The sequence below is a fragment of the Megalobrama amblycephala genome, linkage group LG7 (assembly GCF_018812025.1).
Source record: "Megalobrama amblycephala isolate DHTTF-2021 linkage group LG7, ASM1881202v1, whole genome shotgun sequence".
Classification (NCBI taxonomy): domain Eukaryota; kingdom Metazoa; phylum Chordata; class Actinopteri; order Cypriniformes; family Xenocyprididae; genus Megalobrama; species Megalobrama amblycephala.
The window spans coordinates 30941869-30966722 of NC_063050.1; the positions used below are offsets into that span (position 1 = coordinate 30941869).

At 38.1% G+C, this 24854-nt stretch overlaps 3 protein-coding genes across 5 annotated transcripts; 1 reads left to right on the plus strand and 2 right to left on the minus strand.

The window, feature by feature from the left end:
* Positions 1-263: 263 nt before the first annotated feature.
* On the plus strand, positions 264-12256 carry LOC125272284 (MICAL-like protein 1). Of its 3 annotated transcripts, XM_048197025.1 has the most exons (16): positions 265-927; positions 1565-1613; positions 2228-2369; positions 2477-2635; positions 2797-2955; positions 3117-3184; positions 3429-3547; positions 3662-4002; positions 4385-4554; positions 5537-5644; positions 6182-6308; positions 8024-8102; positions 8429-8502; positions 11345-11459; positions 11541-11587; positions 11693-12256. In XM_048197025.1, exons 1-16 carry the CDS (start codon positions 785-787, stop codon positions 11809-11811), a joined length of 2019 nt encoding a protein of 672 aa, XP_048052982.1. In that variant the 5' UTR covers positions 265-784; the 3' UTR covers positions 11812-12256. The 3 variants fall into 3 exon arrangements, with proteins under 3 accessions (XP_048052983.1, XP_048052982.1, XP_048052984.1); XM_048197026.1 differs by lacking the exon at positions 5537-5644 and having other exon boundaries at positions 264-927; XM_048197027.1 differs by lacking the exons at positions 3117-3184; positions 3429-3547; positions 3662-4002.
* Positions 12257-14293: 2037 nt separating this feature from the next.
* LOC125272300 (gastrula zinc finger protein XlCGF52.1-like) lies at positions 14294-16110 on the minus strand. Its single transcript, XM_048197058.1, has one exon. The coding sequence runs from the start codon at positions 15685-15687 to the stop codon at positions 14665-14667; it is 1023 nt and encodes a 340-aa protein (XP_048053015.1). The 5' UTR covers positions 15688-16110; the 3' UTR covers positions 14294-14664.
* Positions 16111-21298: 5188 nt separating this feature from the next.
* LOC125273148 (gastrula zinc finger protein XlCGF8.2DB-like) lies at positions 21299-24638 on the minus strand. Its single transcript, XM_048198413.1, has 2 exons — positions 23557-24638; positions 21299-21744 (listed from the first exon to the last, which is right to left on the minus strand). Exons 1-2 carry the CDS (start codon positions 24636-24638, stop codon positions 21678-21680), a joined length of 1149 nt encoding a protein of 382 aa, XP_048054370.1. The 3' UTR covers positions 21299-21677.
* Positions 24639-24854: the final 216 nt, after the last annotated feature.

Below are 24854 nucleotides of genomic sequence, written 5' to 3' on the forward strand. Positions count from 1 at the left end.
GAGCAGCAGCAACACTGGGTTAATTGGGTTAATAGATAAGAATGTTAGATAGGCTATTTGCTGTAAATTCTGCTTTAATATTTGTGATTTGTGAATCTCTATTTTCTGTTGTGTCTGATCTGATCCAGCAGGTGGCGTTGTGACGTCTGTAAACACTGCATCAGAAGCACACACAGAAGTTTGTTTGTGTGTGTGTGTGTGTGTGTGTGTGTGTGTCTGTGTGTTGCGCATGCGCATGCGCACAGCTGCCCTCTTGAGTTTTTTTGCTCTGCCACAACCTGAAAAGAACAGTTTTACCTTTTTAGACTTAAAGCTCGTGCAGCAGTGTGTTAGATAATTTTGTTTTCAGACATGTCCTGATGAAGTGTTTCTTTTGGAGTATTTTATGGGAATAAAATCTCATCTGTTGGATTTACAGCGCAAGTTTTTGGATCTGTATACATACAGTGTTTATTTGCTTCTGTGAACGCGATCATTGTTTGGTTTGATCTAATCAGAAAACTACAGGTTAAACTGGAGCAACAGATTGACGGACCGCGACACTGAAAACAGAAACGCGGATCCTGGGGCTGAAATCTGGTGGAGCAGCCTATACATTTATAAAAGATAAAGTTTTTGCAGCTGTGTGAAAAGAACGGAACTGGAATGTAAACCTGAAACCGTTGAACATTGACATGATTGATCGATTCCGTTTTTTGACCGGTGTCTCTATTCCGGTTTAAAGAGCGCGTCCTCGCGTCAATGATGCTTTAACCGGACTGACTGAAGTAGCCTATATCCAGTCATGTGTTCACTAAAAGCTCTTCGGGACTGGTGTCGAGATGTTTGTGAAGGTTACTCTGATGTTCAGTTCACAGATATGAGCTCCTCATTCACAGATGGACTGGCTTTCTGTGCGATCATCCACAAACACAGACCCGAGCTACTGTAAGAATCAAGAGTTTATTACGAGTCATAATTGAGTCATGAGTTTATGATAAGAACTGATTCATGAGTTTAATACGATCTACTGTAACTGGGTCATGAGTTTAATATGATCTACTGTAAGAATGAACAGTTTTTTTTTTTTTTTTTAATAAGGTATATAATATAGGCTAAGCTAATATGGCACCTCTCATAAAGTACCATGGTATTATACAGTAATTGTTCAGTGCCATGGGATAATCTGATTAATATAAGGGTTTTTTGAACATGTGAACATTTACCATATAGTATTTTATGGTAACTTGTTAAAATAGTTAAAACACTATAAACTGATTTGTTTTTTTTCCCTAAAACTGTCAGCTTAATAAAATAATTCTAATAAATGAATGATTATATTGAAGCAGAATGAAATAATGAAATTAAATTATATAAAATTTCACAGATGTGAGTGTCAAAATTATCATGTCAAAATAAACTCCTGCCCCATTTTGAAAACTCTTGCTCTAGATTAGGTAAATGTACATATCAAATAGTGTTTTCTGGCCTGTTTAGAAACTTTCATGTCAGTTTCTTCTCATATCCAGATGTGTTCAGCATGTGTCTGGTGTATCTTCAGCTCTTTGTTTGCTTCTCTCTGCAGTGATTTTCACTCTCTGTCCAAACACAACGTCTACAAGAACATGCGTCTGGTGAGTTTCTGAGTTCAGCTGGACGTTAGTTTCTGGTGCTGAAGGTGGTGAAGCTTCATATGGAAGCTTTGTCTTTAGAAATGACAGAAAGCCATCTTAAGGCAGGAACACACCAAGCCGATGGTCAGCCGTCTGGCAGTTTTTGTTCGTCGGCCGACTAAGTTTTCTCAATGTGTTCCACACCGTTGGCTGAAGTTGGTCCTCGTCGCCTTTTTTCGGCCAATTTGAAATGTTGAATCGGTGTTGGAGCTCGTCAGTCCGTCGGGCCATCTGATCATTCTGATTGGCTGTTCAGCTACAGCCACCTGCTGGTTCGGAAAGGCATTTCATCTCAAGCAGGCGCAGAACTGACGTGCTACTTGGCCATCGGCTGTCGAGCCGTTTTGGTTTGGTTGTGTCAGGCCAACTTTGGACACAGATGCTGCCGACGTAAACCAACCCCGCAGTCTGCTTTCGTCGCCACTAGTTCGTCGGCGTCTGCTTGGTGTGTTCCGGCCTTTAGATCTCAATTTTTTTGCCCCAGATAAACTACCTGTGATTATTGTACCTGTGTTAAATGTTCTGGTTTGAGTAGTTTGTCCATTCTCATGTCCTTTATATCTCGTCATCATCAGGCTTTTGATGTTGCGGAGCGTGAGCTTGGAATTCCTGCTCTGCTGGATCCGGATGAGCTGTTGTGTGAGGAAGAGCCGGATCTTCTGTCCATCGTCACTTATGTCTCACAGCTCTACTGTGTCTTCAATGGAAAATCTCATGGTATGGATCATGATAGTTAACTATTGAAGATCTCACGTGTTCATCATGATTCACTAGAGCTGAAATTTGTGATTTTAATGTATTGATAATATCTGGATCTTGATCAGACAGTCTGAAGAATTGTGTGGAGGCTGAACCCAGCAGTACCAGAACACAAGAACAGACACACACTCCGGTATATGCCCGTCTGTCTCCCAGAAAGAGGGCGGGGCCTCAGGAACCTCCTAGCCCCACCCCCAGATCACAAGATCATCGCCCTGAGAATGGTTAGAATCTTCACTCCTGAATTACTATATAACAGTTACTATTGTTACAGTTAACTATTAGTTAGTTAGAGTTAACTATTGAAGATCTCACATGTCCATCATGATTCACTAGAGCTGAAATTTGTGATTTTAATGTATTGATAATATCTGGATCTTATCAGACAGTCTGAAGAATTGTGTGGAGGCTGAACCCAGCAGTACCAGAACACAAGAACAGACACACACTCCGGTATATGCCCGTTTGTCTCCCAGAAAGAGGGCGGAGCCTCAGGAACCTCCTAGCCCCACCCCCAGATCACAGGACCATCGCCCTGACAATGGTGAGAATCTTCACTCCTGAGTTACTGTATAACAGTTATTATTGTTACAGTTAACTATTAGTTAGTTAGAGTTAACTATTGAAGGTCTCACATGTTCATCAAGATTCACTAAAGCTGAAATTTGTGATTTTAATTTATTGATAATCTCTGGATCTGATCAGACAGTCTGAAGAACTGTGTGGAGGCTGAACCCAGCAGTACCAGAACACAAGAACAGACACACGCTCCGGTATGTGCCTGTCTGCCACCCTGTCTATCTGTCCGTCCGTCAGTCTGTCTATCTGTCCATCTGCCTGTCTGTCCATCCATCTGTCTGTCTGACTCTCCATCTGTCTGTCTGTCTGTCTCTTTGTCTGTCTGTCTGACTTGTCTCTCCATCTGTCTGTCTGTCTGTCTCTTTGTCTGTCTGTCCATCTGCATGTGTCTATAGGTCTGTCTGTCTAATAATTACTCTCTCTCTCTCATTCCCTCAGTTCACATCAGATATGATCAGATCTTCAGATAAAAGAGTCTGTAGTGTCTGTCACAAACGTGTTCATCTCATTGAGAGGGTTTTGGTGAAGGGACGCCTGTATCACCGTGCCTGCTTCAGGTAACACACACACACACACACACACACACACACACACACACACACAGACAGACACTCACTCTCACACACACAAACACACTCTGATAGACCTGATCATCTCACATTGTGTTTCAGATGCAGTCGCTGCCATCGCGCTCTGCTGCCGATCTCTTTCACAGTTGACAGTGAGACTGGTTTACTGCAGTGCAGTTATCACTGCAAAGCTGCTCCTGAACACAACCGGCCTGCAGATACTGCTGAGACAGATGGAGACAGAAGTGAGACAGACAGATACAGAAGTGAGACAGACGGAGACAGAAGTGAAATGGAAAGAGACAGTGTGAATGATGAACGTCTCTCCACCTCATCAGACATAGACATCCAAGAACCTCCCAAACCCACTCCCAGAAAGAGGGTGGAGCCTCAGGAACCTCCTAGCCCCACCCCAAGATCACAGGACCATCGCCCTGACAATGGTTAGAATCTTCACTCCTGAGTTACTATATAGCAGTTACTATTGTTACAGTGTAAACATCATAATCAAACAGTTCCTGTTCTACATACATCCAAAGCAATTTACACATTTTCAGGAGCTGTTCAGTGATAATTAATGATTAATGCATTTATTTGAATTCAAATAGGGAAAACGTTATTTTTTACGATCAGTCCCATTCACTCTCTTCCCAGCATGCACTGGGGAGTGAGTAATTGATGATGTTGTATTGTTTAATATATTTAATCTCAAATATATCATTACAATGATGGCTTATCTTGATTCTTTGAATTCAGTTATGATGCAAATTATCAGTTGTAACACATGCTTTATTGTGTCTCATGTTTGTCTCGTCCTCGTCTCAGTGCCGTCTCAGAGCGCTGTGCGTAAGGATCATCCCTGGATGAAGCTGGTTGATCCGGGTCCCTGGTATCGCCTTCCTCCAGCTCCGGCTCCTTCCACTCATTCCCACCGCTGCCCCATGACCTTTAACCCCTTCCTGGAGGATGATGGGGATGAGTCCAAGGATGAAGAGGTACTAAATGAAGATCCGTCCTTCATGTGACCCTGCTGATCCTCATAAAACTGTATTAAAAAGTCTATTTATCATCAATTCTACAAAGATTCAAGATTCACATTCTCAGATCTATAGAGAATAAACCTTGCAGTGAAATGTAAGCCTGCTCAGCTACTTAGACTGTGTGCATTAAATATACTAGATAAAAACATGGTAATATAAACAAAATAAAAGATAATAACAGAAATTAATTGTGACAAACAAAACAGTAAGACAGTTAGTAAGGATAAAACAGCAGGAATAACTTGAAACCTGTAAACCTGAAGTAATTTCTGAAGAACTGACACAAACCAGCAGGTTTATTTAACCAGCACTGGTTCTTGACTAACTGAAGCTGGCTTATATTTAGACTCTAGTTTGGATGCGTCTTGTGTTCTGGGAATAGAGTTGCTGATGTTAGCAGAGACGCTCAGTATCAGGTTTATCTGAGAAAAGCACTGGTTCTGAGATCCAGAAGAGACTCGACTGAACAAACCATTTGCTCTTAGATAGTAAACAAGTGTCTCAAAATCTGTTAGCTTTATCAAGGAACTTCAGAAGTCTCAAACTTCACCTAATTCTTCATGCAATCATGATGAGATCAGACCGAGTCTAGACCCTCTGAAACCAGACTAGACCTGAGTCCCAGATTCTGACCAAGAACCAGGATCTCCATTTTAATGAACATGATGCAGCATTACTTTCCCCTTCAGAGTCATGTGATTTCTGTAGAATCTGTGTTTAAAGTGATTATCAACTTTAACTGGTTAGTTGATGTGTGTGAGTCAGTTAATGAAAGAATCACATGATATCTGAAGCTCAGACTGAAGAGTCACAGCTTGTGGTTGTGGGTTGTTGTTGTTCTCTTAGCAAGTCTCACAGGATATTGTTTGAGTGTGTGTTTGTTAACATCAGACCATCTCATGTTTTTCTCTATATCATCTTTTTTATCTTTATCAAGCTGAACCGTTTCAGTTGCAAAACATCAGTTGCACACAAACCACAGACCTCATGTTCAGCTCCCAGCATGCACCAGGCTGCCCACGGTTTCCCTCTCATCAAGAGGAAGGTGAGACAGAAACTCTTTGTTGTGCTGCTGGAGTGAATGATGCTTCAGACTGATGATTTGAGACCATCAGATCACACTACAAGACAGAGACACAAGAAAAAGTCCAGCAATTCTTATACTTATATTTTATATGTGCGAGCTTTGTGATGAACCATGTGAGCTTTCTAAATCTGTTTAATGCACAATTTTAGATGCAAAACTATGTTAAATGTGTCCAAACCTTAAATGATTTTAAGAATTAATACATATTAATAACATTCCCATCTGTTTCATGAGGATTGTCAAGTCACCTTTATTTATACAGTGCTTTATACAATGCAGATCATTTCAAAGCATCTTTACATTGATAACAAGAAAATGATGCAAACAGAGTTCATTTCTGCTATAAAGCAGCTCTAGAAGAAAATTGTGTCATTGTTCAGCTGAAGTCAGTTCAATGCTGATTCAGCTCATCCATTATATTTGATATTTTAGAATTCACCATCAGATGTTTGAGTCTCTGTTTTCTCACTCAAGGATGATTGATTGTGTGTTCAGGTGATCACAGACACACACGTGTCAGAGAAGGAGGTGTGTAAGGAGCAGAAGGAGCTGGAGGAGAGTCTGCTGAGGCTGGAGAAGAGAGGAGTGCAGCTGGAGAGAGAGATGAGGACAAGAACAGATGGTGGAAACACACTATAACCTGTTTTCACCTCAACATACATGCTAATGCTAACACATGCTGACAGACAAACATAGAGTAACAGCTAATATAGAGGAGATGATCTGAAGAGAGATGAGGAGATGATCAGATGGTGAGAAACACACTATAACCTGTTTTCACCTCAACATACATGCTAATGCTAACACATGCTGACAGACAAACATAGAGTAACAGCTAATATAGAGGAGATGATCTGAAGAGAGATGAGGAGATGATCAGATGGTGAGAATCACATTATAACTTCCTCACTCAACATCCGACACACTAATGCTAACATACACGCTAACAGAAAAACATAGTAACAGCTAGATCAGAGGAGTGCAGCTGGAGAGAGATGAGGAGATAAATAGATGTGAGAAACACATTATAACTTCCTCACTTAACAACAGACACGCTAATGCTAATGCTAACAGACACGCTAACAGAAAAACATAGTAACAGCAAATATAGAGGAGTACAGCTGGGGAGAAAGATGAGGAGATGAACAGATGGTGAGAATCACATTATAACTTCCTCACTCAACATCAGACACGCTAATGCTAACAGAAAAACACAAAAACAGCTAATATAGAGTGCAGCTGGAGAGAGATGAGGAGATGAACAGATGGTGAGAATCACATTATAACTTCCTCACTCAACAACAGACACGCTAATGCTAATGCTAACAGACACGTTAACAGAAAAACATAGTAACAGCTAATATAGAGGAGTGCTGCTGGAAAGAGAGGAGATGAACAGATGGTGAGAATCACAATTAACAACTTCCTCACTCAACAACAGACATGTTAATGCTAATGGCTAACAGACACGTTAACAGAAAAAAATATAGTAACAGCTAATATAGACAAGAGGAGTGCAGCTGGAGAGAGAGGAGATGAACAGATGGTGAGAAACACATTATAACCACCTCACTCAACATCAGACACGCTAATGCTAACAGAAAAACAGCTAATATAGAGTGCAGCTGGAGAGAGATGAGGAGATGAACAGATGGTGAGAATCACATTATAATCTCCTCACTCGACAACAGACATGCTAATGCTAATGCTAACAGACACACTAACAGAAAAAACATAGTAACAGCCAATATAGACAAGAGGAGTACAGCTGGAGAGAGATGAGGAGATGAACAGATGGTGAGAATCACAATTGCAACTTCCTCACTCAACAACAGACATGTTAATGCTAATGCTAACAGACACGTTAACAGAAAAAATATAGTAACAGCTAATATAGACAAGAGGAGTGCAGCTGGAGAGAGAGGAGATGAACAGATGGTGAGAAACACATTATAACCACCTCACTCAACATCATACAGGCTAATGCTAATGCTAACAGACACGCTAACAGAAAAACATAGTAACGTCTAATATAGACGAGAGGAGTGCAGCTGGAGAGAGATGAGGAGATGAACAGATGGTGAGAAACACTTGAACCTCACAACGTGCAGAAAATGTGACGGGTCAAGTAGGACCAGTGACAGTCACGCAACAACATATATGTTAATGCTAACAAACATGCTAACAGACAAACACACAGTAACAGCTACTATGGAGGAGTGGAAGGAGAGATGAGGAGCCTTTCGAGAGGTTTTCAGTAATCAGGATCAGCAGGACTGAAGTTTGTGTGGCGTCAGAGGCGCTTTTGTGTAGTCATGAATGATGTGTTTGTTTCAGATAACCTTTTGGTTGATTGGTTTATTCTGATTCATAAGAAGAACATGTTAGTGCGCAGAGATGCTGAGCTGATGTATATGTGAGTACACAAACACTGGACCATTTCACACACTATTATTATGAGGTGTTTCCATAGACATGATATTTATGGAACCCTACACACCTAACCCTTGTAAAAAACTGTTTACTTGTTTATATCTATATTTTTCAGTTAAACAATATTTTGTATGTTTATTTATCCTTTTGAATCATAAGGATGTTATTAGCATGTTTAGCACTTGAATTTGCATGTTCTTAAATTTAGGAAAAGTCTGTTTTTTGATATCAATTTTTGCAGCGTGATGTTTGTCAAAACAATAACATGAATGCACAAGCATGACAGGAATTGTTGTTCTGTGTTTTCAGGTTGAGACAGCGCCGTCTGGAGCAGCAGCAGGCTGATGTAGAGTTTGAGCTCAGGTGCCTCTTCAACAAACCAGGTGACTAACTGAATCAGTCGTGTTTCTTAATGTGAATATGTTCGTTTTAATAATGATTGGCATGAATTCTTTAATCTCTGATGCAATTCTACAAATTAATATGAAAATTTTAATAGTGGCATATAAATGTCTCCAAAAAGTGAATCAACATTGTGAGATTTTCTTGTGTTCCAGTACAACTATCTGAATATTCTTCTTTCAAGATACTGTTTATTGTAATGTATTGTCTCTCTGTTCTGTGTGCTTTTGTTACATAGCCTTTAAGTTTGTAGTCTTCTTCGGCTCCTGTTTCCCCTTCTTAATCTTTTTTACGTTTCCATGTGTGTCGTGTTAGTCTATTAGCCCTTGTGTATTCAGGCTCTTCTGTTTTTCAGTGTTCAGTTTCATGGTTTGTTTTCTATGGATTATATGTCAGTGTCCTTAGATTAGTTTCTCTTGTTTCTCTCATTACCTTGTTCTTTTGTTATTAAATAAATGTACACTTGTGTCCAGCTCTCCATCATCTCTGAGTCATCAATTTATAGTTATAGAAGTTATAGAAGTCCATATCCACAAATATGTATCCAGCAGTTCAGTTTTTGTCTTTTAGACAAGGTGATTTGACTGTGGCCGAATACAGTTTTCAGTTCTGTAAAACTAGCTGTTTCTCTTGACAGAGGAAACTTAATGTTGCACAACTTGTATTGAATGTGGATGTGCACTAATAAGGATTTTGCCCATTACAGTAGCAGTCATCTCTCGCAAGGCTGCAGCCCTCATGCCCTCCTTATTAACCATCCATCAGTTCCCTTGCATGAGGAGGCAACTAGTACTTTATCATTGTTACTCATTATGGTTCTGAGGAGGAAAAGGAGAGGGGAAAATATCTCTGAGATCCTAGGTCCAGTGGTCCTAGTGCTCCCTAGCCTGGTTGTACTAAGTCCAGTTTTCCCAAGTCCAATGATCCAACAACCCATTGTCACAACTCCAAAGGTGCCACATCTGGTTGTCCCAAGTCCACTGGCCCCAAGCCCAGTAGTCTGGTTGTTCTAATTCTGGTTCAAAATCTGGTTGTACTAATTCCAGTTTTCCCAACTCCAATGGTCCAAACGACCAGTTGTCACAAGTCCAAAGGTGCCACATCAGGAGGTCCAAAGTCCAATGGCCCTAAGTCCAGTGGTCCCACATCCATTGGTTTCAAGTCTGGTTGACCCAAGTCCAGTGATCTCATGCTTGGTTGTCCCAAGTCCAGTGGTTCCAAGTACAATGATCCCAAGTCCAGTGGTATAATTGTTCCATGTCCAGTGGTTTGAATGTTCTGAGTCCAGTTGCCCTATGTCCGGTTGTCCCAAGTCTAATGGTCCCAAGTGTGGTAGTCCCTGTGCTCTGTAGCCTGGCATTCTCACCTTATTTTGATAATTTTTTCATGTAACAAGAATGTAATGAAGTTCAGAGTTTAACGAAGAAGGAGGCAGGAACCTGCAAACAATGAATGTAAACTTAATGAAAATTTTATTTAAAAATAAACAACAAAAAAAATCAGCCCCTCATGGATGACTGCCACATATGAACACAATAAAATGCAACATATGAATGCCTATCCCAGGCTTGGTGCTGTACTCCCATGGCTATCAACTCTGCTCCCTTTTTCACACCAAAAGGCTGTTTCTCAAGTATATATATATATATATATATATATATATATATATATATATATATATATATATATTGATTAATAAAAGTTTAGATATTTGTTCTCTCATCATGCTAAGTCCAGTTGTTTCAAGACCAATGGTCCAATAACCTGTTGTCATAAGTCTAAGGCCCTAAGCCCAGTGGTCTGTTTGTTCCAATTCCTGTCCCAAGTCTGGTTGTCCTAAGACTAGTGGTTCCATGTCTGGTTGTCCCAAGTCCAATGGGCCCAAGTCAAGTGACTCCAAGTCAAGTCAACTTGTTGTCCCAAGTCCAGTGTTCCCATGTCTGGTTGTCCCAAGTCCAGCAGTCTGGTTGTCCCAAGTCCAATGGGCCCAAGTCAAGTGACTCCAAGTCAAGTCATCTTGTTGTTCCAAGTCCAGTGTTGCCATGTCTGGTTGTCCCAAGTCCAGCAGTCTGGTTGTTCCAAATCTAGTGATCCCATGTCTGGTTGTCCCAAGTCCAGTAGTTTGGATGTTCCGAGTCCAATGGTCCCATGTCTGGTTGTCCCAAGTCTAATGGTCCCAAGTCAAGTCATCTTGTTGTCCAAAGTCCAGTGTTCCCATGTCTGGTTGTCCCAAGTCCAGCCGTCTGGTTGTTCCAAGTCTAGTGATCCCATGTCTGGTTGTCCCAAGTCCAGTAGTTTGGATGTTCCGAGTCCAATGGTCCCATGTCTGGTTGTCCCAAGTCTAATGGTCTCAAGTCTGTTTGTCCCTGTGCTGTCTAGTCTGGCAGTCTCACCTTCTTTTCATAATTTTTTAACAAGATTGTAATGGAGTTCAGGTAAGAAGGATGTAGGAACCTGCAAATGATGAATGTAACTTTAATGACAAAATAATCATAAAGAACAAAACAAAAGCAGCAGCCCCTCATGGACGACTGCCACATATGAACACAATGAATCACAACATAAATATCCCAGGCCTGGTTAAATCTTGTCTTGCACTGTCATTGCTCCTCCTTTTATCATCCTGGTGTGTTACACACCACAAAGACTTCTTATCTAAAGCAATTTTGCTTTCTATGCAAATCCAAATATCTTGATTTAAGAACGTTTAGATATTTGTACTGGAAAAAGGGCAGAAATTCACTTTTTTCAGTGTATGAAATTATTTAAGTATAAAACGTGTGTAGTTTATAGTATCTGATGAATGTGTGCGTGATTGTCCAGAGCAAGACTGGAGCTCAGATGACAGACAGCAGGAACATCAGCTAATGTCACGCCTACTGTCAATCATCCAGCAGAGGAATGATATCATCAGCTGCCTGGATCTGGACAGACAGAGGTCAGAGGTCACCTGACCATAGCAGTGTGAAATCATGTGATAATCATGTGTTATTGATGAATTTGTTGTCTTCTTCATTAGGGAAAAGGAGGAGGACATGATGCTGTCTGCTGTGATCCAGAGAACTGGTGAGAAATGGCCCTCTTTCACTCACACTGATTTACTTCATCACAATCAGTGCATTGTTTTAGTGTTTTTAGTGCTTTCTTATCAGATTGACTCTCTCTCTTTAGATCTCCTGACACAGACGGACAAACAGCTGGAAAAATTCAACAAGAAGTTTAAAGGCCTTCAGATGTTCAAGGCATCTGGCTGTAAATCTAAAAACAGTAGCAGAAAGAAAAGCAGCTGAAGGAGAGAAAGAGACTGTAGATTAGGGGTCTTAAATTTACATCCTGGAGGAACACTGTCCTGCAGAGTTTGACTTCATTTAATAAGTAGATGCTTGTTAAATAATGCAAAGCAGCATTTCCCAGTGGGACAGTACCACTTGAGGCAAAATTTTTAAAAGGGGGACGTTTAAGGTGATTCATGCTGAAACTTGGTCTAAAATATTGGTCTGAAAATATGGTCTAAAACATTCTAAAACTGTGTTGACACCAGAGAAGTCTGTCAAAGTGAACAATCTGGATCCTTTTGTCTTGTCGCAGCACAAGTTTCTTGAATATGTCAGAAATACAAACCCGATTCCAAAAAAGTTGGGACACTATACAAATTGTGAATAAAAAAGAATGCAATAATTTACAAATCTCATAAACTTATATTTTAATCACAATAGAAGATAGATAACATATCAAATTTTGAAAGAGAGACATTTTGAAATGCCATGCCAAATATTGGCTCATTTTGGATTTCATGAGAGCTACACATTCCAAAAAAGTTGGGACAGGTAGCAATAAGAGGCCGGAAAAGTTAAATGTACATATAAGGAACAGCTGGAGGACCAATTTGCAACTTATTAGGTCAATTGGCAACATGATTGGGTATAAAAAGAGCCTCTCAGAAGTCAAGATGGGCAGAGGATCACCAATTCCCCCAATGCTGCAGCGAAAAATTGTGGAGCAATATCAGAGAGGAGTTTCTGCAAAGAGTTTGAAGTTATTTACAGTGCATAATATCATCCAAAGATTCAGAGAATCTGGAACAATCCTGTCGTAAGGGTCAAGGCCGGAAAACCATCTGATCTTCGGGCCCTTAGACGGCACTGCATCACATACAGGAATGCTACTGTAATGGAAATCACAACATGGGCTCAGGAATACTTCCAGAAAATGGTGAACGGTGTCGGTGAACACAATCCACTGTGCCATTCGCTGTTGCCAGCTAAAACTCTATAGGTCAAAAAAGAAGCCATATCTAAACATGATCCAGGAGCGCAGGCGTTTTCTCTCGGCCAAGGCTCATATAAAATAGACTGTGGCAAAGTTGAAAACTGTTCTGTGGTCAGACGAATCAAAATTTGAAGTTCTTTTTTGGAAAACTGGGATGCCATGTCATCCGGACTAAAGAGGACAAGGACAACCCAAGTTATTATCAGCGCTCAGTTCAGAAGCCTGCATCTCTGATGGTATGGGGTTGAATGAGTGCGTGTGGCATGGGCAGCTTACACATCTGGAAAGGCACCATCAATGCTGAAAGGTATATCCACAATGCACTGCATGTAGAACTTGTTCATGAAATAAATTAAACTTTTTAACATCACATAATTATGAATGCATTTCATGTTTTTTTTTAAATATCTAAAATTATTAAAATTATAACTAAAATTATTCATTTTCAAGCAGAATCAGAAGAAAATGAAAAGAGACAAAGAGTTGTTGATAAAAGGATTAATGAGTTTAATCAATCAAGTAAAAGTGAAAATGAATAAAACAGATCTCTCTCTTTATGGCTTATATAAGAGAGTCAAGCATATCAAGAGAAGAAGAGAAGCAAGTGTTCAGTTTCAAAGCTTCATGAAAGCATATCTTACATTTGCATGGGAGAGTAGAAGTGGAAGAGAAACTAGATGTTCTTATGAAAAACAATGAAGAACAAGTTAAAATAATGTCAGATTCATGTCTCTCTTAAGAGTGTTATGGCCTCTTCTACAGCTCCTGTACTTTCCCTTCAAAGTTTTTCAGAGAGAAAGTCTGAACCGCTTCTTCCCAGTGTGAATCTTATGTGAATCTTCAGCATTGATTTACATGTGAATGTTTTTTACTCTGAGGGCAGGGGACAGATGTTTTCCCTTCTGTTTTTCCTTGCTTGTTCACGTCCATCAGGTCTAAAAGAAACATTAAATCACGTGAGATTTCAAATGAGAGACAAATGTGAAATGAAGCTCAAAGTCAAGATCACTGATGAGTTCAATAGTCATTTTAATCAGTGTGCAGTGTACGATTGTGATCTATTTTAATGTCATGAAGAAGATTTGTGTTATAAATCACTAGTTTGGTCACAAAACTCTAAATGATGCAGGTTTAACATGTAATCTTTAAACAATCCCAACACGGCACAAGCTGACTTAGTTTTAATAACTAAAGAGAATTAGTTGACAGATGGTCATTTCAAACTGAACGTCAAACAAATGTGTGCTGGACTGAAGGAAATGCACATTCATTCCTGTTCAATAGAGGGCGCTACATGCACTGCACTTTCAGAAAAGCATCTGTCAAACCATAAATGTAAATGTGTCACATGGCAAAAGTGTGACTTTTGAAGGACTGTTTCTCACAAACAATTTGTTAATCATGGTTTACTTGTAGTTTACAGTGTTCATGAAATGCTGATGTTTGAATTGAAGTAATTTCAATCTTTAATGCTGGTTTCATTGGTGCCATCAAGTGCTCTCAGACGTGTCTCTGCAGCAGCTCAAAGTTTATATCTTATTGGTCCACATTTCTTTGAAGGGCAAAGAAAATAGTAGAAATATTCTCTGAAGAAAAGAGTATAGTTCTTCGGTGTCATGATGAATGAATGAATGAATGAATCATAAATAAATCATAAATAAACGCCAACCTTAAAACTTTAATGAACTGTGGCAGCAGGAACTAATTGATACAACTGATCATGAAAACAACCAATCTGATTATATTTTAATCATGTGTTCAGCGATTGTGTCGATTTACAGCAGTAAAAAACACATTTCTAAACCAACAGACCTGTTGCTCAATGAGGCTCTTAGGAAACTAACTTTGTTTCTCAGCACATAAAGATGAACTACTTACTGTGATTTCAGACTGTGGTGATGTGGTTTCTCTACTGCATGGATCTTCATGTGTATCTTCATATTACTTTTAATACTCTTTCCACACTGATCACACGTGTGTGGCTTCTCTCTGCTGTGGATCCTCTCATGTTTTTTCAGAGAGAATGACACACTGAATCTCTTGTCACAGAGTGAACACTTGTAAGGTTTTTCTCCAGTGTGAATCCTCTCATGTGTTTTCAGAGATGATGACACATTGAATCTCTTGTCACAGTGTGAACACTTGTAAGGTTTTTCTCCAGTGTGAATCCTCTGGTGCCGTTTTAAATCACCATCTGAAGTAAAAGTCTTCCCACACTCAAAACACATATTATCTTTCACACCAGTATGAATTTTCTCATGTTTATGTAAATTTCCCAGCAGTGAAAAACTCTTTCCACACACAGAACATAAATGTGGTTTCTCCTTCGTATGAACTCTCAGGTGTATCTTCAGGTTTGATGAATGAAGAAATGTTTTGCTGCACTGATCACATGTGAACGGCTTCACTCCAGTGTGAACTCTCATGTGAGTCTTAAGTTGTGCTGATTGACAGAAACTCTTTTCACACTGATCACATGTAAATGGCTTTTCTCCAGTGTGGATCCTCATGTGATCATTTAGATGTGCTTTTCGTGTGAAACTCTTCCCGCACTGATCACATGTGAACGGTTTCTCTCCCGTATGAACTCTCAAGTGAATCTTAAGATCATATTTATCTGTGAAACTCTTTCCACACTGAGTGCAGGTAAAAGATTTCTTGGCTCTTCTTTTCTTTAAAAATTTCATTTTAGTCTTTGAGCGACTCAAAGGTTTTTTTCCAGGTTTGACATGATGTTTCTCCTCCACTTCACTCAGTTCTTCACTCTCCTCCTCCTCTTCAATCATATCTAAAAATGGAAGAAAATAAGAGAAAATGTCCTCAATGTTTGATGTCCTTTTCAGTACATCAAAATAATTCAAATAAATTAAAGAGAGAAATATGAAGTGAAAGGACATAAAACTGAACCCTGACGTAACAAAGCAGACAGCTGCTATAAAATATTACCAACACTTTAATGCTTATATAAATGAATTATATGTGCCTGAAAGTTTCCATGAATGAGGTACACTGATCTTCTATTTATTATTTTTAAAACATTATAGACAAATCTCACTTTTCTAATGTGATATTTACATTAAAATATATGATACTTTCATATTTTGACACCAACTTTTAGATATTTAACCTGTGTAACCCTGTTAAACATGACATGATTTCCCTCATTTTAAGGAAAATGGGCATTTCTCATTTCTTAAATTGTGACACCCAGGAAGTGACATTGTTTGAGCTCTTTCTACAGCATGATGGGAGGACAAGAAACTAATCAACTTTATCAGTAACTACGAATCAGATTTTGCTTCAGTTATGCTTACAACCCTGGAAAGTTAATTTACTTGATAAAGTTTGGTGTTTATGGTTTATTGATAAAAACAATAAAAATCCCATTTCTCTTCATCTAAATCTTGAATCTTTCTAACATGAATGAAGAATAAACACCAACCTCTTTGTTCTTCAGTATCTTCAGTGTGTTTCATTCTGCAGGGTTCTGGATCACTCATGTTCTCACTGTCCTCTTTAATAAACTCAGTCTTTGTAGATTTCAGCTCTTCCTGATGCTCTGATGCTCAACTGATGGGAATATCCCAGCATTTATTGGAGAACTGATGTGGGAGGAGCTTCACTGATGATGTGATTGTTGTAGGAGGAGATTCCCTGATGATGAATTGTAGTGTGGGAGGAGCTGATCTGCCACAATAAAAAAAAGAGTTTGTTTTTATACTAATGGACCATATATATATATATATATATATATATATATATATATATATATATATATATATACAGGTGCTGGTCATATAATTAGAATATCGTGGAAAAAGTTCATTTTTTTTATTGTAAATTATTTTTAAAAATTAAACTTTCATTTATTCTAGATTCCCTGCATGAAAAGTAAACGATTTCAAAAGTTTTTTTTTTTTTTTTTTTTTTTTTTTAATTTGTTGATTAGAGCGTACAGCTAATGAAAGTCCAAAATCCAGTATCTCAAAATATTAGAATATTTACATTTGAGTTTCATTAAATGACCATCCCTACAGTATAAATTCCGGGTATCTCTTGTTCTTTGAAACCACACTAATGGGGAAGACTGCTGACTTGGCAATGGCCCAGGAGACAATCATTGACACCCTCCACAAAGAGAGTAAGTCACAGAAGGTCATTACTGAATGGGTTGGCTGTTTACAGAGTGATGTATCAAAGCATATTAAATGCAAAGTTGACTGGAAGGAAGAAATTGGGTAGGCAAAGGTGCACAAGCAACAGGGATGACCGCAAGCTTGAGAATACTGTCAAGTAAAGCCGATTCAAACACTTGGGAGAGCTTCACAATGAGGAGAATGAAGCCAGAGTCAGTGCATCAAGAGTCACCACACTCAGACATCTTCAGGAAAAGGACTACCAAGCCACTTCTGAAACAGAAACAATGTCAGAAGCATCTTACCTGGGCTAAGGAGAAAAAGAACTGGACAGTGAACAGTGGTCGAAAGTCCTCTTTTCAGAAAAAAGTAAATTTTGCATTTCATGTTGAAATCATGGTCCCAGAGTCTGAAGGAAGACTGGAGAGGCACAGAATCCAAGCTGCTTGAAGTCTAGTGGGAAGTGTGACGTCTGCTGGTGTTGGTCCATTGTGTTTTATCAAGTGCAAAGTCAATGCAGCCATCTTCCAGGAGATTTTGGAGCACTTTATGCTTCCATCTGCTGACAAGCTTTATGGAGATGCTGATTTGCTTTTCCAGCAGGACTTTAGCACCTGCCCACAGTGCAAACACCACTTCCAAGTGGTTTGCTGACCATGATATTACTGTGCTTTATTGGCCAGCCAACATGCCTGACCTGAATCTATGGGATATTTTCAAGAGAAAGATGAAAATCAGTTGATCCAACAATATACAGATGATCTGAAGGCTCAATAGTGCCTCAGCAGTGCCACAGGCTGATCACTTCCATGCCACACTTCACTGATGCTGTAGTTTGTGCTAGGAGCAAGTCATTTGCTGTATTATGTGCTGCCGACCAAGTATTGAGTGCACAAATTAACATACTTTAAAGAACTTGAACTTTTCTGTTTTGAAAATCCATTTTTTGATTGATCTTAAGAAATATTCTAATATTTTGAGATACAGGATTTTGGACTTTCATTAGCTGTACGCTCTAATCATCAAAATTTAACAACAAAAAAAAAACTTTTGAAATGTTTTACTTTACATGTAGGGAATCTAGAATATATGAACGTTTCATTTTTAAAAATAATTTACAATAAAAAATTAACTTTTTGATGATATTCTAATTATATGACCAGCACCTGTATATATATATATATATATATATACATACGCACACACGTGTATAAATGCAATGTCAATTATTATAAATAATGGTCAGAAAAACAGTTGAAAGCATAAAAACATAATAAGAAATAAGTTTTGATATTTGTAACCAACAACAACTCTCAGTCTATTGACACCAATGAAATGAGCTTTATATATATATATATATATATATATATATATATATATATATATATATATATTGTTGACTTGTATTTTTGCTTTATCCCAAATGTTTCCAAGACTGTTTCTCGAAAAACTCGATTTCTGGTTTTATTTTGTAGAAACCATGAAAACACCAAATACACTTTAATATTTTATGTGTTTTATTAGAAAACTAATTATGTTATGCAGCTCAACACAGCAGCATTAAAACAACTTCAAACACACAGATGTATTTAATATGATGAAACAGTGCTGTGTTACTCCACATTGGAAGAATCGGGAGTGATCGTCTGGGAATAATAAAAGCTCCACTGCTCTGCACTCGTCTCTCATTAGCAATCGCTCCTCATTCTGCTCCAACGTCTTTCAGCCACACCCTGCTTCATACTACAGTAATGTTAATTAATCATTATTCATTAACTCATTCATAACAATGACTTCTGCCTGAATCCCATTGGATTATTTTCCACCGGCTGTAGATGTGAAGACAACACCTCCCATAATTTCATGAAATCAAGGCATCATCAAGCTATGCTTTTGTTTTGAATAAGTGGCCTCTAATGGTGACAATTACATATTGTGCCTTTAAGTGTCAATTTACAGCAGATCTGAAGACATCAGCATAATAAATGAGGTGAAAACAGGAACTATTGACATGAAATAAAGAGTGTTTTCAGCAGCTGATGATCCTCAGACTATCAACACTCATTAAACAAGCCATTCAGGATCATCAGCAGATCATCTCACTTTATTCTGAGTGTTTGCTGTTAGAAACACATTATTTCAGTCAGGATAAAAGCCTGTAAACCTGCTAAATAACTACAGCAGCATAATAATATGTCCATATGAATCTAAATACAGTTGGATTTTATAACTACATTAATTACAACAAAGTAATTAGATCATTCAAATGTTACAGTTTTATATGTGCAGAAACTGACAATCATAAAATCTTTAACAATAAAAAAACACCAGCAATATTTTCCAGTGTCAAACTTTATCAATACATTAATAATGATATGAATACATAAATTGTTTAATTAACACATAAATTAACATTTATGTATAGATTTAAAATCTCACGTGGCTCATTATAGGCTCAATGTACATGTAACCGAGTGATACCCAAATTATTTAATACATAAACTTCACATTTATAAACTTCACATTTATAACCATCTAAAAAGAGAGGATCACAATTTAAAGATGTCTAAACCTTAAGTCAAATATTAAGATCATTACCCACAATTCTTGAATGCAAGATCAACCAAGCCTGCGGGAGGAGGAGAAAGAGTCACTGGGCAGGGACCGACGGCCTCAAGAGCACACACCACATGTGCACTGACGACCAGGCCATCAACCAACAACTTTAAAAAGGTGTAGTGAATAATGCTATTAACTCATGCCCATGCAGTGAAGGAAAGACCCAGATAACCCCAGAGGAAAGTACTCCCATGCAGACTGACTCCTAAAATACAGAAAAATGGGTTAAAAACTCCCCTTTTCTCCAAACATAATACAGACCTCAGCAGTTGGTACAAGCCAAACTCAAAATAAAATCAATAACAGAAAATAAATCTCTTCAAACAAACATCAGTATGTGACCAAAAACTAATGTGAAGAAAATAAATCACAAGCAAAACAGCAGTGCGACATCAGAGGTCCATAGAAAGGAAGATCTCTGCCATAATCCAAGAGTGGACTGAAATTTCTACGTGACAGAGTGGAATAGAAACGCTGCGTGATGCACCTCGTTGCTATAGACGAAATACGGCGTCCACAACTTACATATTATACTATCAGCCCACGCCCTCACACTCTCGCTATGGCGCTTCAGGGTCACAACACCTGAAGGCGATGGAAAAGGTCAAAACATCAGAAAGGTTTTTAAATTTAAATTAAATACATATGCCCCACCTCGTACACCATCCTTATTATTCAATCGGTCACATATTTTGCAGTCTCTGTTCCAGTTTAGGCTACTTTATTGAGGTAAACACATTTAATCCAAAGATGTGAAAAGAGTAGAAACAAAGGGGCAGCAGCAACACTTTGATTCCCAGATCGATTCCCATCAATTCTCTCTCAGATCTCAAACTTAAAGGTGCCCCAGAACGTTTTTTCACAAGATGTAATATAAGTCTAAGGTGTCCCCTGAATGTGTCTGTGAAGTTTCAGCTCAAAATACCCCATAGATTTATTTAAAATCATGTTTAGACATGATTTCTATTAAACGGAATATGATACATTTTACACAGATTTCATTCAAGCCATGATTTAAAAAGAGATTTAAATACATATCAGACAAGAAATACTTTCATTCAGCCATTTGGTTTATACAAATGGCTTAAAAATGTTCCCCTTTTTCCTCAGTCAGAAGTATGAGTGCCATAAATGTACCTAGAGGGGTTTGTTCTGTAGACGAGCTGGAGCCGAAAATCTGATTCTCTGAGCTTGAGTTTCTGGAATTATGTTTTGATAGAATCATCTGAACAAAGCACTTGTCTGGTTCATCCACGGTCCTTACATATTTGAAATTTCTAAAGGTTTACTGTCAATCTATGGTGTCTTTTATACAATATAGATGCTCCAGCACCAGTAATTGTAATTTGTGTCATTATAAAAAAATTCACCTCCCTCAGAGTTGTCATGAAGGGCAAAATTAGCAGTATAGACCAAAACCACAATTTGTACCAGGCTGTAAACATGTTTTTTAATGCTGTAAAGTTGGGCATTTTAACATGGGACTCAATGAGGTTCTGCTCTCTTTTGGAGCCTGTCCCTAGTGGTCAGTAGATGAACAGCAGTTTAAGTCACTTTCATATTGGCTTCAAGAGAAACTTGGGTTGAAAACACTTGAGTGAAATATAAATTATTATGCATTTTAAAGCTCTACAGAGAGATAAAACATGGAAAGAAAAAGAAATCATAAAAGGCTACTTCATGGCTTTCTGAACTAAAATTATTACGTATTCAAGCAGAATCAGAAGAAAATGAAAAGAGACAATAACAATGATTGTTGGTAAAAGGATTAATGAGTTTAATCAATCAAGTAAAAGTGAAAATGAATAAGACAGATCTCTCTCTTTATGGCTTATATAAGAGAGTCAAATCACATCAAGAGAAGAAGAGAAGCAAGTGTTCAGTTTCAAAACTACATGAAAGCATATCTTACATTTGCATGGGAGAGCAGAAGTGGAAGAGAAACAAGATGTTCTTATGAAAAACAATGAAGAATGAGTTAAAATAATATCAGATTCATCTCTCTCTTAAGAGTGTTATGGCCTCTTCTTCAGCTCCTGAACTTAAAAGATTTTAGACAGAAAGTCTGATCCACTTCTTCCCAGTGAGAATCTCATGTGAATCTTCAGCCTTGGTTTACATGTGAATGTTTTTTACTCTGAGGGCAGGGGACAGATGTTTTCCCTTCTGTTTTTCCTTTCTTGTTCACGTCCATCAGGTCTAAAAGAAACATTAAATCATGTGAGATTTCAAATGAGAGGCAAATGTGAAATTATGATTAATTTCGATTATGATCAATTTTAATGTCATGAAGATGATTTGTGTTATAAATCACTAGTTTGGTCACAAAACTCTAGATGATGCAGGTTTGACATGTAATCTTTAAACAATCACATACGGCACAAGCTGACTTAGTTTTAATAACTAAAGAGAATTAGTTGACAGATGGTCATTTCAAACTGAACGTCAAACATTCTTGATTAACTTGTTCGGTTAGAAGCCTCATATAGTTCGGATTTGATGGGAATCAACAGAACAGCAAACATTTCACTGAACCATGGGGCTGGTGTTAGATATTATGAGGCTGCTGAGCGTGATGAGTCGGTCCCCACATGGAAAGAACCTATATGTGGATATATGCGCATATATGAAACCTATATGCAGTGTATATGTACATATATGCTGCATATATGCACATATATGATAATATATATGCTGCATATATACTGCATATATGCTATATATATGCTGCATATATGCGCATATATACTGCATATATGCTATATATATGCTGCATATATATACTGCATATATGTGTATATATGCCACATATAGGCAAAATTGAGGTGCATATATGTGCATATACAGGAAATATAGGTCTCCTGTATTGCTTCTTCATATCCATATATATGCCCTATACATACAAGATATGTCTTCTATATAGCTAATGGCAGGATCTGGTCATTTTGTAGCTCATATCTCATTTTTGACTGTCATACATGATGCCTAGCTCATATTTTCTATTATCAAGGCAAAAACTAAGAATTAACGAAAAAAATTATGCAAGAACTTATGTATGTGCGAATGTAGCAGTTATGTATTTAGACAATTATTTTGTGATTCCACTTGCCATGACCATATTTGGGGTTTCCTGCCGCCATGCTGACTTGGAGTGTTGACGCACTTTGCTGCTTCCCAGTCTGCATGAGACATCACAGCGGTAGGTCGCACAAAGTTTTTGCGGTGATTCAATTAAGGCCATGTTTCATGTAACAGCTGAATTCACATGATATATTTGTATGATTGTAATCCAAAACCCCTCTGTGATGTACATTCAGATGTTTCGTTGATTATTTTTCTTTACTTAAGTTACTTTTAATATCTCTCTTTCTCAGCGTTGTGCGTTGCTGCCGCATGCTGTTTGTATGCTGCACAAGTCCTCATATATTGCCATTTGTGTTATACAGAATAAAGTGAGGACCTGATGGCAAGATTTTTCGCAGTCTGTCTTTGATTACGACACAACGCAGAAAACACACCGCTACACGAACACGTGAAATTGGTCCCACATGGAAAAAACCTAATATAAACATATATGTTTCAATATAGGTTTGATATAGGTTTTTAATATATGTGACATATATAAAATTGGCCGTTTTCCTATATTATGTGTGCATATATGTACATATATGTACATATAATATAGGAAAACGGCCAATTTTATATATGTCACATATATGTAAAACCTATATCAAAACCTATATTGAAACATATATGTTTATATAGGTTTTTTCCATGTGGGACCCCAGTTATACGAGGGGACATAGTGTGCATGTCACGCAAGGCTAAATATAGGTTAATTTCACTGACAGTGTTTTACACATATATTCACAGCTGGTCACGTCTAAAGACAATCACACAGCATGGAGTGTAGCGTTTGAAAGGGAACACATTTCTAAACCAACAGACTGTCCTGTCGCTCAATGAGGCTGTAATAACTTTGTTTCTCAGCACATAAAGATAAGTACTTACTGTGATTTCAGACTGTGGTAATGTGGTTTCTCCGCTGAATGGATCTTCGTGTGTCGCTTCAGGTCGCTTTTTACAGTGAAAGTCTTTCCACACTGATCACATGTGTGTGGCTTCTCTCCAGTGTGAATCCTCTCATGTCTTTTCAGAGATGCTGAAAAACTGAATCTCTCGTCACAGTGTGAACACTTGTAAGGTTTTTCTCCAGTGTGAATCCTCTGGTGCTGTTTTAAATTGCAACCTGTAGTAAAAGTTTTCTCACACTCAAAGCACATATAATCTCTTACACCAGTATGAATTTTCTCATGGCTATATAAATGTGACAGCCGTGAGAAACTCTTTCCACACACAGAACATGAATGTGGCTTCTCCTTCGTATGAACAGTCAGGTGTTTCTTCAGGTTTGATGAATGAAGAAATGTTTTGCTGCATTGATCACATGCGAACGGCTTCACTCCAGTGTGAACTCTCATGTGAGTCTTAAGATGTGTTGATTGACTGAAACTCTTTTCACACTGATCACATGTAAACAGCTTTTCTCCGGTGTGGATTTTCATGTGACTCTTAAGTTGTGTTGATTGACTGAAACTCTTCCCACATTGATCACATGCAAATGGCTTTTCTCCAGTGTGGATCCTCATGTGTATCTGAAGATAATGCTTGAGTGAGAATCTCTTGTCACACCATTCACACATGAACGGCTTCTCTCCGGTGTGGATCCTCATGTGTCCTTTAAGGCTTGATGATTTCGTGAAACCTTTCCCACATTGATCACACTTAAATGGCTTTTCTCCAGTGTGGATTTTCATGTGTTGATTAAGATGTATTTTTTGTTTGAAACACGTCCCGCACTGATCACATGTGAACGGTCTCTCTCCCGTATGAACTCTCATGTGATTCTCAAGATTTTGTTTGGTTGTGAAACTCTTTCCACACTGAGTACAGGTGAAAGATTTCTTGGTTCTTCTTTTCTTTAAAAATGTCTTTTTAGTCTTTGAGCGACTCAAAGGTTTTTCTCCAGGTTTGTCATGATGTTCCTCCTCCACTTCACTCAGTTCTTCACTCTCCTCCTCCTCTTCAATCATATCTAAAAATGGAAGAAAAAAAAGAGAAAATCTTCTCAATGTTTGATGTCCTTTTCATTACATCAAAATAATTCAAATAAATTAAAGAGAGAAATATGAAGTGAAAGGACATAAAAGTGAACCCTGACATAAAGCAGACAGCTGCTATAAAATATTACCAACACTTTAATGCTTATATAAATGAATTATATGTGGCTGAAAGTTTCCATGAATGAG